Source organism: Drosophila pseudoobscura, chromosome X (assembly GCF_009870125.1).
Source record: "Drosophila pseudoobscura strain MV-25-SWS-2005 chromosome X, UCI_Dpse_MV25, whole genome shotgun sequence".
Lineage (NCBI taxonomy): Eukaryota > Metazoa > Arthropoda > Insecta > Diptera > Drosophilidae > Drosophila > Drosophila pseudoobscura.
Window position 1 is genome coordinate 38,825,851 of NC_046683.1, and position 14,035 is coordinate 38,839,885.

The 14,035-nt window shown below is 46.6% G+C and overlaps 2 protein-coding genes across 9 annotated transcripts in view; one reads left to right on the forward strand and one right to left on the reverse strand.

Moving 5' to 3' along the window:
• On the forward strand, positions 1-12,118 carry LOC4814402 (myogenesis-regulating glycosidase). Of its 5 annotated transcripts, none has more exons than XM_033383416.1 (6): positions 1-442; positions 3,792-3,961; positions 6,339-6,507; positions 6,591-6,686; positions 9,698-11,543; positions 11,611-12,118. In XM_033383416.1, the coding sequence occupies exons 1-6, from the start codon at positions 35-37 to the stop codon at positions 11,745-11,747; spliced, it is 2,826 nt and encodes a 941-aa protein (XP_033239307.1). In that variant the 5' UTR covers positions 1-34; the 3' UTR covers positions 11,748-12,118. The 5 variants fall into 5 exon arrangements, with proteins under 5 accessions (XP_033239307.1, XP_033239308.1, XP_033239309.1 ...); XM_033383417.1 differs by lacking the exon at positions 1-442 and adding an exon at positions 2,844-3,204 and having other exon boundaries at positions 11,611-11,747; XM_033383418.1 differs by lacking the exon at positions 1-442 and adding an exon at positions 2,846-3,208 and having other exon boundaries at positions 11,611-11,747.
• AdamTS-B (ADAM metallopeptidase with thrombospondin type 1 motif B) overlaps positions 11,864-14,035 on the reverse strand; it is a 20,020-nt gene continuing 17,848 nt past the window's right edge. For 3 of the 4 annotated variants that reach the window (XM_015186821.2, XM_001354422.3, XM_033383415.1), the window contains exons 8-12: positions 13,469-14,034; positions 13,275-13,402; positions 12,782-13,159; positions 12,549-12,726; positions 11,864-12,480 (exon numbers count right to left, since the gene is read on the reverse strand). In XM_015186821.2, coding sequence (XP_015042307.2) covers positions 12,182-12,480; positions 12,549-12,726; positions 12,782-13,159; positions 13,275-13,402; positions 13,469-14,034 — 1,549 coding nt within the window. In that variant the 3' untranslated portion in view covers positions 11,864-12,181. Of the gene's footprint in view, positions 12,481-12,548; positions 12,727-12,781; positions 13,160-13,274; positions 13,403-13,468; position 14,035 lie in introns of those variants that run through there. The other variant, XM_015186822.2, reaches the window with a different exon arrangement.

The window sequence follows — 14,035 nt, forward strand, 5'->3', positions numbered from 1 at the left end:
CCGCTTTCATTCGCCTTTTGACCGCGTTCGCATAATGGCGCAATTGACAACGACGACTACGGCATCGGGGGCCGCGCAGGCGCTGAACGGCGAGTACCTGGACCTGTCCCTAGCCTATGCGGACGAGGATGAGCCAGAGTGCGAGCCCAAGCCGGAGCAGAGACAACCGCTTCTGAATACGGCTGGAAGAAAGCCCTCGCTGAGCGAGCGGCGAAATGTAGATCTACCATATCTGCGGGTCGTCCACGAGAGGGTACGCGAACGCGAACGCGAGCCGGAAACTGAAGCGACAACAGATTCGTCTCCCGACCAGTCCTCGACCTTTGCTCCCGGCCTGCGGCGCAACTCCATATCCATGCCGTCGGGCATTAATGCCCTGGACCTGGAGGCCCTGCGCCTGCGGCATCAGATGCAGGCCCAAGATGCCCTGCACGAGGAAACCGTGAGTTTTTTTTATTTTCATTTCAATATCGCAAATTGTTTTGATCTATTGGGATATGAACAATCATCGTTGGCGTAATTCGTATTAAAAATGAAATCGCTAGGCGCCTCCACTTTGCTCGTGAGTTACACAGAAAAATTCCCCCGAAAATAATACCCAAAACGTTAATTGACTTTTAATTATATAGTAGTAACTTGGCGAATAATCCACATGTGACAAAACTTGAAATTCAGTTAATGCAAACACGTTTCAGTGCCCTCAGCCATCACATGATGCCAGATGGTCCCATACATATGTACTTGTATTTTAGTGACACCCCAAAATTTGTAGATCAACATGATTGTTGGGAAATTGCATTCCCTTTACACAGCTGATTGTACATATGCATGTGTGTATGTATGTACATGTAGTATATCCGCACAAATTGAGTGATCATACCCGATACTCGTGGAGTTAAAGGTTTAATACCCTACAATGGAAATTCATTGTGAACATCCAAAACATTTCTTTTTTTTGGCGGTAGGTTCATTAGAGGATTAGACTAGAACTGGGGCACAACGTTCAGGTATAAGACCGCTAAGGCGGTTAAGAAGCGTATTTGGCATGTGTGAAAATATCAAAATAACTTCAAAATTTTCAAAGAAAAATAGCATGACTCCGTCTAAGCGGCTATGATCTGGCTATGGCTAGATAATATGTACATATGTACATATAATAAATATAAAAATTGCCATTCACTAAATTCGTCACACTAGCAAGTAATCGTGGACACAGAATACCACAATTTTTTCCTTTGGTATATTATTTTATTATTATATTATATTTTAGCCCGTTTTATATTAAAAGCAGAGATATAGCATTTAGAAAAAAACATTATTTCAAAGATACAGTCCGCATTGTAGTACAGCAAGTAGCAGGTATTCCACAGTCTCCATTATAGCTCTATACTTGTTATTTGCATTCAGCGACGCGTTCAGTTTTTTCCGTGAGACATTAGGTTTATTTTCGATTTATTTGCACTACAACTGATTGTTAATGTCGGCGGCAGATGAGCAGATTGAAGCGATATATACGTTACGCTAATTACGAAGGTGTGAATCAGGGCAGGGGGAAGGGACAGAAGGCAGATCGGGCAGGCCGGTGCCATCCGTCTAACTGGTTATCTGGTGTATGAGTGATTTACCTAAGCAATCATCAGCAATCCACACACTTGCGCCACCCCAGACATCAGCTGTGGGTTTATACGACCCCGCCCAGAGGTATGCAATGGTTTCCAGAGAGAGAGTTATAATTATCTATATTCGGTCAAAAATGCTCTGTACTCTCCCCATACAAATTATCTGGATCTTTCTCCATTCGATTTCCCAGAAGTTGAGTTAGGTTTTAACTTAATAAAGATAAGTAGAAATGTAAACTTTGATGAATTTTATTGGGATAATTTTTGATCAAATCCACTGGACGTGAAATTGAGATTAAGAAATCTATCTTCGTAAAGATTGATAGCATTTTACATATATTTGTCTCAAATTCAGTCCCTCGATTGGTTTTCCGATAATGCAACATTGAGAACAGCTGAAAACCGGGTCGGAATCCATGTGAAACGGGTGTGATCTGGCTACGAAGCGGTTCAGAACTGGTGTCTGGTCTGCCAACCGGTTGCCGAACGATAATGCGAGTGCGCGAGAGCCCCTTCCAGGCGTAAAGTCTCCCGTTTGTGGCGAATCTCTGAGCCGCCGCCGCCACACCGCGGGACAGTTATTTATGGCCAGCAGTCACGATTAAAGGCTAAATCCGGCCGACACGGCGCTAGTCGATGGAAACAACGCCTGTACGTAGCCAATCAGAGAGTGCTGGCCGCAATTAATTTACGACTGCGGGTTAATTCTATCAAAATCAAATTCCCACACGGGCCCCGTATTCCCGAGAGAAACCATCCGATCCACTCAAGGTGTATTACATGCAAGGTGGGGCTTACAAAAGTGTCAGATTGTGGTTTAGTTGATATAATTTATCTTATAGCATAACGATACATGTACATACATATGTAACATATCCAATTCAATCGATTTTTCTGTTGGTAAAATAAAAAAAATGTTTTCTAACCTTGATAGCTTCAGTCAAAAAAAGAAGAAAGAAAAACAAATTGATTTTTTACGTGTATGACAAAATTTACCGATAGAAATACACTTTGTGCGCCAGCCAACCCGATCAACCTGCTCTCTTGCGCTCACAACTCACTCGTCGCCGTAGAGCGGTGGAATGGCGGAGAGCGCTGAGCCGGAGTGTGGGTGTCAATATTCACACTCAAACAAAGCAGTGACTGCTCTCCCAGAAACGCTGGCAGCACTGGCGAGCTATTAAAACGCATAAATTAAGGCGAACCCGGCGCCGCAAATACAATATTCAGGCAATAGCAATCCGGCAATTATCAAACGGACGGACAACTCCAGAGCATTAACAGCGCGATATCAGTGGAAGGTGTTCGTCCAACGGCAGCAGTTCTAGTGATAGTGATAGTGATTGAAAGTGTAATTGAGATTGCAACGGTACTTGGTCATCTGTAGAGAGTGTAAAGTCTGTGGGAGTCATATATCCATCCTGTACTAAATGTTGCTTTGATGATCAATGCTGAAATGAGCTCACCAAACTGCAGTCGCTTCACGCTTTCTAGTGTGATGCCGGAGGATCGATCACCTGAAAAGGATACACATATCGATAAGGATACAAATAGAGAAATGAAAATGGCTATGGCTACGGATGAGGCAGGTACTAAGTGTGGCATTGCGTCAAAGAGTCTGTAGGAATTACATTTTTTTTTTGTGTATGGAAAAGGTTATTGTTGCCAAAAAATCGTTCTGTCCGTAATGGGAAATTGTACTGTATTCTGTATACCAATCCTTAGCGAACGTCTGTTATCCAGTAAAGTGCTTTAGTGAATAATATTCATCTTAACCGTCTACCGTATGTGACGACGATGACTTGGAAAAACGATCTGCATGAAGGGCTTTAATTTCTCCGTTTCACTAGATTTATACTTGGAATCTGCGGCCTTCCCGCTTATTGCATATTGATACGAGTATCCGGTATCTGGAGACCTTGGCTGGGGGCTCCGTTCTGCGGTCAGTCGCGCAATCATGCTAATTGCACTCACCTCGCCAAACCTCTCGGAACTCGGAACAGTAGGTGCCAAAAGGTACCCTAGTCCCCCAGTCTCACAACCCACACTCCATTTCCCCCGTCCCACTCAGTTCGCCCTTACAATAAATAACTGTGTGCACTATCAATTTTTAAGCGCTTTTATAGTAATAAAGTATAATATAAAATAACACCATTAATGGGGTGCTTTCAGATAGCCGATGATGCGACTTCAAGCCTGGGAACGCCGGCCACTACGCCAGGCACAACCACGTTAAATACGCCGGATAAGGGCACAGGCGCTACCACCATTAATTTCGCTTCAACTCCCAACGATGATGACAGTGACGATGAGTTCGGGAATGTCAAGAAACGGGTTTATCGGTGAGTTGATAGTAAGGGAAGGGCTAGGACCCTTAAGGCTCTCATAGATATGCTTTCAAGAGGGGGCAGCCTAGAACTTAGAGAACTATCAGCTAGTGCATATTCTATTGTATTCCTAGATGATCACGAATGAGGAAATGCTTTCTTTGCACCCACCGTGCGGACTGGCAGTAGTTCAGATCCAGATCTTGTACGACTAAGTTTGATCTTAACCCAATTTATTCATATTCCACTTTGTGGCACGCTCAAAGCTCTTTGAGTACATTGTGTACCATTGTGATTCATCGGGCAATTAGATTAATTAATAATAAGTCGCTGTTTTTGTCTCTCTGAACCAGACAGTAATTCGAATAATTGCTCGAACGACTGGAACGTGCCTTTCCCAACATTCCGGCAAATGGGGATTACAGAGTGGAGTGTCGCTTACAGTTGCGGGCCATTTCCCCGCTAATTGAAATGCAATTTGTATTCGATTCTAGATATCCCCCCCACACCCCACACCTCACCACCAATGGATGCAACGAATGCATTTAGTGGCGCTGAAAATGTCTATCATTATTCCGCTTTTGATTGCTGGCTTATATTACAGTCATTTTCTACTGCCTTAACATTCTCTTAACAGAGCAGAAAGCACTGCTGTTGAAAGCTGTCGAAAAGAACTGTAAGCCGAGCTTTAGCTTCTCCATGCAGGCAAAAAAGTTTCTTTCGGGTAGAAAAGCTTTACACGCACACGCAAACAAACGAGAGCGCAGCAATTCAGCAGATTAAGCGCATTACACGGCCAGATACAAGGTGGGACAAGGACAGCGACAGCGAATCTCCAATCTGACGACAGTCTCCGATGCGATGATAAGTTAATTTGGAGGAAGCTTAAGCCAGACAGACAGCAGAGCAACGGCATCTCTATATTTCCATAAATGTACATATGTAGAACGGACACAGCAGAGGTCAACACAACAGAAGTAGTTAAAGACAATTGAAAAAACTTGAAGCTATACATATGTGCGAAAATAGTCTCTCTCTATATATAAGTACATGTATACATATGTATTTATGTATAAAGATTCACATTTAAAGAGGCAGTCGCTAAGATTACAATTTAAAATACGGAACACCTATTCCTCAGCAAAATCAAAAGATTAAACTATTGTATAACAAGAAAGAAAAGCAAGCTTGTTAAGGCTTTAGCTATCAGATCTATCGTTTCTGAGGCATTCTTATGGCAGATCAATCTCCCTTTTTTTTCAACTTCTTCAATTCCATCACTATAGCCATCTAAGTCCTACGCTAAATTTGTTTTAAATGATATGATGATCCGATAACTTAAGAACATCTCGCTATGGCCATTTCTCAAGCTTGATCTTGACAGGACACCTACTGCAACCGTAGAAAAAACTTTATAGCACACTATAGTAAAGATATCCTGTAAGTAGCTACATCATTGGGCGGCACTGTTGCGACACATGTTGAGACAAGTGGCACAGGCACAGCTGTATAGTACTATAACTGTATCTGTATGTTAATGGCGCGCAATGATAGATATGAACGAAGCTCCCTCCGCTCAGTTGATGATCGTGATTAGCCGTGATAACAACGCGAGAATATCTATCTCCCTGTGGACAGATCTCAACCGATCTATATATCTGTGGTATATCTGAAAAGTAGAAGTGTCTGTTCGAGCCGCGTTTTAATAGCAGTGTTTATGAGCCCAGCCAGGGTCCCGTCCCGCTTATCGCCGACAGTATTTTAAATTGTAAATAAATCAAACAAATACATACAGCCGCACTTCAAGTAAATATAATTATATGTATACTCGTTCGGGGTATCAGCAGCCTAGAGCAATGTCCCAGTTTATGCGCCAGTTTCTGTTTGGGGTTTCCAGATTTGTTTGCTACAGAGTTTTGCATACCAGCAATACAGATGCACAGATCCCAACCGATGCATATATGTAATTTGTTTTATACATAAAAACATTGAGAGTGGTCCATTGAGAATGGGAGTGCGAGTGCTCCCCATTTTCAAGAATGTTTTTCCGCTGTCGTCCGGCTCAAGTTCGTCTCAAGATGTTGACAGGCGCGGAGCGCCGATACGGGTGATAAGCTCTTCATCGCTATCGAGTGGGTGTGCCCTCAAATAGAGGGCTTTGGTTATGGGACATGTTCGCATCGAATGCCTCCGATGTGTGCCATATCTGATCGGGGGGTTTGACATGGGGCCATCTGTGCCACGCATCAGCTGACATCGGATGTATATATGGGGGCTATATGGGGCTTTCCTTATCGGGATCGTAAATGATTTTGGGCATTATCTACTCCCTGTCATATATCACACAGACAGCGACCTCTCTCTGACTGACTGTTTTCCGTTTTCCTTCAAGCGATCGCTTTCGCAACCGGAGGCGTGCCTCCATCGCCCCTCTACCGGCCCTGCGACTCAACAGCAAAGAGATGTTGGCCAGCGATTTCGATACCCACAGCCTAGCCAGCAACCAGGCCTCGATAACAAGCGTCAACTCTCTGGCCAGCTTGTTGCGCGAAAAGATGCAGGTGAGTAAGAGGGAGATCTCTTAAAATAAATTTGAAATTGAAGGGATCATTTTATCATCTCCTGTCCGTGTGTTTTTACTTAGGCCTTTCCCCAGCTAATACGCAAGAAGAAACGGGAGACTAAGGACTACAAGATCAAGATATTCGTCATCATTATGTTCTTCATCATTATATTTCTGGTAAGCCCTTGAGTAGTATCTCAGACAAGCTCCCAATGAGCCAACGACTTACACAATAAATTTCCCATAATGATGTTTGAAGTTTATATTTTTGTAATTGAAAATTTACTTCATATGATTATATATATTTAAACATTTATTTATAATCACACCTCATTATTTGATTTGATTTCTCTGCTCCTAAATCAACCAAACAACAACGAATTGCGAATGCCCATGGATCGCCAAAAAAAGTAATTTTTATTGACACGTGATATTGACAAGGGGGAAGGGAATGAATTAAATGACTAATTAACACTGATTAAGTTCCCTATTACTTATTTTCAATTAATTAAACAATAATATTATTTGAGTTTGGCTCATTGAGGAAAATCGTTCAGACAAGTCCACTATCATACAACTTTTGTTAGTCCTCTTATAAATTCGGCAGCTCCTATTTTTATACCCGATACTCAAAATGAGTATTGGGGTATATTAGATTTGTGGTGAAAATGGATGTGTGTAACGTCCAGAAGGAATCGTTTCCGACCCCATAAAGTATATATATTCTTGATCAGCATCAATTGCCGAGTAGATAGAGCCATGTCTTTCTGTCCGTCCGTCCGTTTGTCCGCCTCTATGAGTGCCTAGTGCTCAGAGACTATAAGAGCTAGAGCAAAGACATTTTGTATCCAGACTTCTGTGCTATGTCACTGCTCCAAAAATATTTCAAAACTTTGCCCCGCCCACTTCCGCCCCCACAAAGGACGAAAATCTGTTGCATCCACATTCTTAAAGATACGATAAAACCAAAAACGCAGAATCGTAGAGAATGAGCATATCTTTTAGACTGCAGAATCTGAATTGGATCGTATTATTATTATAGCCAGCATCAAGAAAACAATTTCATTTTTTCTCGCCCTGTCTCTCTCTAACACACACGTAGCATAGGCTGCTTTGCTTAGAGTAAAATATTAGCGCCTAGATCTCACAGACTATAAAAGCTAGAGCAACCAAATTTGGTATCCACATTCCTGTGATATCGGGCCTTGATTCCGCCTACACAAAAGACGAAAATCTGTTGCACCTACAATATTGCAGATTCGAGAAAACTAAAAACACTAAATCATAGATAACGACCATATCTATCATATTGCTGAATCTGGATCAGATCGGATCATTTTTGTAGCCAAAAGGAACAAATCAATTTGCAGTGGCTACGCAGCGCCCGACGTCACGCTCAGACTGATTTTCTGTCTCTCTCGCACGCACTCTTTGTCGTGTCGTTTAATATTAGCGGCGTATGCCGGAGGAGAGCCATACTGACTTAGTATCGGGTATAACTGTAGAGTTGCGGTGTCCGCAGCAACTCACAACGTTCCCCCTCGTTTTTTTTCCAAATTGTATATTGTTTTAAAAGTAGAAAAAAGTAAATTAAAAAGTTAACAATAAATATCAATATAGCTTTAGTGGGTGAAATCATACCCAACGTAAAAGCGAGTGCACCATCAATATTGGCAAGCTGTTTGAGAATCCGCGCCCTACCAGTGCCATGCCACATTCAGGTGTCGCCTCCAGAGACAGAAGTTCACCAGTTGGCAGTTGTACTTTTGGAAAATTTCCTAAACGAATCCCATGGCGGGCTTATTGGGACTTTAGCGCCACGAGGCGGACACGAAGAGCACGTGGTTGGATGCATTTTTGAAGTTCATTTTCCTGGGATCATTCCACGCTGATCGACTCCGCCCCAGCTTTGGCAAATGTCGGAGAGCTTCTAACTCTTTTCCGGTGGGCCAGCTAAAGCACTTCATGGTCGTCGTCTTCGAGCCGATGTGCAGTGCAGACTATTTCTCGGATACCGTCAACATTCCTGGGACCTCGGCCACCCAAACCATCGATATCATGGCTCTCCACATGTCCTCAGAGAAGCTGCTTCCGCCACTACTGCTAACTATCGAGTCAGCTATCCAGAAATCGAACCTCCTGAGCCGTTGCGGCCATGCCTTCATGTGCATAGCCGTTATCTCCAAGGGTTGCGCGGGAGCCATCAAAGGGAAATATCTTTAAAAAAAGCTGAACGTCATCATCAAGAAGAGCATTGTCGTTTAGGATCCTGCCGTGCCTAACATGTCATGACTTGGCAAGACCTCTGCCCTGTGCCCTGTGCCATATTTTCTGTGTTGTGTCAAGCCCTATTATAACCAACAAACGGTCTAAACAGTCTAATGAACAGTCTGAAAAATAAATGGACAAATTAACAAATGAAAAAATTAAATATACTCGTACTGTTATATTTATCTATACGTATAATCACTCAAAACAATCAGCAACAATCATTACTCTTAGAATGCTTCAGAACATAAACAAGGCACATGACTAAGCAACGCTAACTAAAGATGACTAATCAAAGCTGATGTCTATTCTCTAGAGTCTAAAGTCACATTCCATGATTCCAATAAATGCTTTTAAAAAAATACCATTCACGAAAATAGTGTATGTTTCAAAAGAGCTGCTAGTAAGCACACAGTAGTTGCTTAAGAAAATCATACTTCCGATCTTGTCACTCGAAAATCCTGAATCGAAACATACAAAGTTTACATATTTTAATTTTTTGGTCATCAGCTTTATCTATGTAATACATAAATCGCCAGATATCCTTATGAATTATATAAAACTTTATGTAGGCGCTTTAAGATTACCATAATATCATTAATAACACTAAGCTCAAAATTCTTACGCGTATGAGTACAAATCGGCCTAATAGTGGATCCAATATCTCATATTTAACGGACGCCTTAATTTAATAATTATTGCCGAGGAAATCAGATACCATCGTATTTCTATCGATTTTCAAGATAATGCATAGGGGTCCATAGAAAATCTACTGACAAGTTCATTTGTTCATCATTCGTATCATCTGGGATCCACAATTCATAGAACATTTTTAGATTAGATACATATGTAGCTATCTAAGCATTCCATTCCATTCATAACTGCAGTCTAAATCTCCCTCTGATGTCTCTCTCTTTCAGATTGGCTATGCCTACATTGCGTACCACCAGCAGGTGCTGACGAAAAGCTACTTCCAGAAGATCAAGTTCAATTCCGTGGACCGCATCTTCCGTATACTGAACCACGACGATAAGGAGGTGATATCGGGGCAGCTGGGTGTGACCCTGAGCAGCGATTCGGCACCGTTTCACTGCCTGGAGGAACAGCGGCGCTCAGACGGTAGCGTCTGCATCGAGTGGAACGGCGTGGCGCGGCTCCACATGAACTTCGAGGACAAAGGCGTCTTTCGGTGCTACACGCTGCAGTGGCAGGCGCTGACGCCCGGCCTTCTGCCCACCGACTGCTACGAACTGAAGCGGGACAACGGCCTGTGGTTTGGCGGAGGCATCACTAAGGGCCAGGAGTGGTCCCTGAGCTACGCCAACTTTGATTTCATGCCCTACGCCAGCGGGGACAGCAAGGTGCACCAGTTCGGGAACGGGGTGAAGCGCTACTTCATTAACTCCATCGGTGTGGCCATGCAGGTGAGCGAACGGACGCCGCTACAGCTGGGCATCAACCGGACGGAGAACCAGTTCTGCCTGCGGGCGGCCAACGATGACTTTACGTTCGTCAATCGGCTGACGGCGCTGCCGCAGCTGGACTACAAGATCTGCACAACGGAGGATATGCGCAGCCTGCACATGCTGATGACGCAACAGAGCCTGTGGGACGGGCTGAAGGAGCAGGACATCCAGGTGCTGCACTCGCTGCTGGAGGAGCCCGTCTGGCGCATACCCAACCAGGACCTGCCCGACTCCCTCAACGAAACAGTCATCTGCGACTACTCGGAAAGTGCCATTGCGATGGGCTTGGGCCATATCGTTATCAACGAGTTCTGGCAGGAGAATATCGGAGACTTTAGCGTGGATCGAGCGCGCTTCCCGACTCTGAAGGACACCATCGATGTGCTCCATCGGCGTGGCTTTAAGGTGGTCTTCACCATTCAGCCGTTTATCAGTACGGACAGCGTAAACTTCAAGGACGCGGTGCGCCGCAAGCTGCTCATCTACGAGCGCCACTCGGAGCGCAGCATACCGGCCCTCACCCGCTACAAGAGCTGCTCCAGCGCCGGCGTTCTGGACATCACCAACAACGCCTCCGTGCCTTGGCTGCTCGAGAAGCTGCAGCGCCTCAAGGAGGAGTATGGCGTGAAGAGCTTCTACCTGGACCTGGGCACTGGCTACAACCTGCCCCACTACTACCAGTGTCGCCAACCGCTCGACAACCCGGACATGTACGCCCGCATGCTGACCGCCAGCCTGGAGGGCGAGGGCCTGATGGCCGTCTCTACGGCCAGCGTGGTGCCCAAGCCGCCCATCTTCCTCAGCACTCCGCCGGCCAATGCCACCTGGGAGGGACTCCGAGAGACCCTGGCCGCCGTCCTCAACTACGGCGTCATTGGTTATCCGTTCGTCCTGCCGGGAGCTATTGGCGGGGACTACCTGCTGGAGCGATCCCTAACCAAAATGGTTACGTTCTATTCGCTCGGCCAGCCGCCGCTCCCTGATCCGGAACTCTTTATTCGCTGGCTGCAGTTAGCTACCTTTTTGCCGGCCATGCAGTTTAGCCATTTGCCCAGTGAGTACCGCAGCGACCTTGTCACACGCGTCGCCCAGGAGATGAAGGAGGTGCGCCAGACGGTGGTGATTGCGCTGCTCAAAAAGTACCTCAGTCCGTCGATGAACGAGGGCCTACCACTGGTGCGGCCCCTCTGGATGATGGATCCCCACGATCCCGCCTGCCTCATTGTGAGCGATGAGTTTTCTGTCGGCGAGGAGCTGATTGTGGCCCCCATCCTAGACGCGGGACGTGAGGAGCGCGAGGGTGAGTCAGTCATCACCCCAGATCCCGCCCTTATTAACCCTATTTTATTCTCGTATTTTTTCTTTAGTGTACCTGCCGCAGGGCGTGTGGAAGGATGGCATCGATGGATCGCTGCGAAAGGGCAGTCGCTGGATGCACGGCTATCGCGTGCCCAAGGAGAAGATCGCCTACTTCCGCAAGATGCCTGACAACACGCGCTTTTAGCGGGCCGTTTAGTAATCCCTTTTCCATGTGATATGAACCGAGAGAGCTCTGGCAATTCCCGCATATGTCTATCGTCTATATCGATAACTTATTATAGGTCTATAGATCATTAAGAATTACTCCTAAATTATATTTTATTTGCTTTTTTTGTGTGTGCGTGTATCATAAGTTAAGTACATCTTCATATATGTCCGACGACCGCGATACCCGAGGAAGCAATCGATCGCCACTCTATCGATATTTGTATCGTTGATCGAGACACTCCCTTGATAGACGCATGCGCGTAGAGAAAGAACATATATAATAGTCGATTTCTACCGACCATCGAAATGCTTACTCGCTAAATAAATATGTTGTATTTTTACTCGTAATCGTACTCGTAATGTTCCCGTTTCGGTCTATTAGATAGCAATAAATATCCTTCAATCCTTCGATCACTCCCGGGGATTGGGTCGGCACTCGGGCAGCGATGCCCCACAGGGCTCCGTTTCCGGGGGACGTATCAAGAGGCCGCACTGGTTATCGGCCACGACCACATCATGCTGGTCCAGGCACACGATCGAGCGACGCCGCTGTGGCATTGGGGCACCCGGCTGTTGGCAGGTGAGCGGACAGAACTGCCAGGGACCCGGCCACCAGTGGGCAGGACACTGCTGTTCTGAACAGGAGCGTGTCTGGCGGAGCGGCCGCTTGTTCTTCGCATGCGTCCAGCACGGCAACTTGTCGATAAGCACTGAAATTCATGGAGAATGGAATCAAGAAACGCTTTTAAAGAGTGCAAGAGGAGGAAGTGGGGCTTACCCTTGCCATTATCGTGGCAAATTGGTTCCCGATGCTGGACACCTCCACCGCAGCTGGCCGAGCATACGGTCCAGTTGCTCAGGCGCCAAAGATATTGTCGTCCAGCGCTAGCATTAAACGGGGGCAGCGTGAACTCATAGTAGATGCCTGCATTGCTTTCGTTGCCGCGAACGATCGCCTGTGAATTGGGGAGGATAAAAATCCTTCTGTCTCTTTGGATTGATTTCACTTACGTAAACCGATATGGAATGCTGTATGGGCTGAGGTATTTTGATGGTCTCCTGCTCGTCTATGCGATCGTAGAGGCTCTCGGCGCCGGCGATCTCGAATTCGCCGGGCATGGAGATCAGGCTGTCGCCATTCAGGTAGAACTTGTCTGGACTCTGGGACATGCCGATGGCAAGGAAGTGGGGTGAGTTGGCCTGCTCCCTGATGAGAATGTGGCGGGCGCGTGACGGTATGCTGACAATCTCTACGTAGGCACCATCTTTGGCGCTAAACGGCTCCTCGTATGTTTCCCTCACTGGTTTGCACTGATCGCCACCACCGCCGCAGACACCGCAACGATCGTCCTGCATGTCCGAGTCAACGATCCAATCGCAACCAACTTTCTGGATGAAATGCTCGTTTAATTGATCGGGGTTTGAAGCAGGGTTTGCGAAGTAGCGCGACATACGAATAAGGACCGCTCGATCCCGCTCGGGGATCGATCGTCGCCTACCTTACCTTGCAGATGCCGTCGATGCACATGTTGTTGGTCCCCAGTGTGCAGGGCGTTCCGTCCAGCACCGTCTCACCCCAGTTGGCGATGATCGTGTCGTCCACATCGCTGCAGAACAGTCGACAGGGGTTGTCTGCAAAGAGATCAAGCGATTATCAATCGATCTTGGTGGGGATTCCCACTTCCATTCCTATCTTACTTTTGTCGAAGAAGGGCAGCCACTTGTACGTCGCCCCCTGGTAGCTAACGTTGTCGTAGCGCGCGCACTGCTGGGCCCGGAAGCTCGGCTCCTGCTCTGGACAGAGCCGCTTGCGACAGATCTTGTACCGTTTACGCTCCCCAATACAGAATACTCCACCGTTGGCCGGCACCGGGGAGTCGCATTCCCGTTGCTGCGTGGAAACGCCACCCCCGCAGCTGCGCGAGCACTCGCTCCACTCGCTCCAGTTGCCCCAGCCTCCGTTGACGGCCGCCAGCTCCTCGCGGCGCACACACTTACCGTTCTGGCACCACTTGTTCCGTCCGCAGCTGGTACCAGGCGCCGTGGGCCGCATATTGGTCACGCACTCGCCGTTCACGCGGCACCACAGCGTCGAGCAGAACTCATGCGGGGCGGAGCAGGCGCCCACCTCGCTGTCGGTGGTCAGGTTGAACTGCATCCGACACTGGCCGCGTGCATTGTACCTCGCCCCGGGCAGTTCGCCCGTATAGTTGTACTCGTCCAGCGGCGTTGGCGGATCGTCGAGGCACTCGCCTAGGCCCTGGC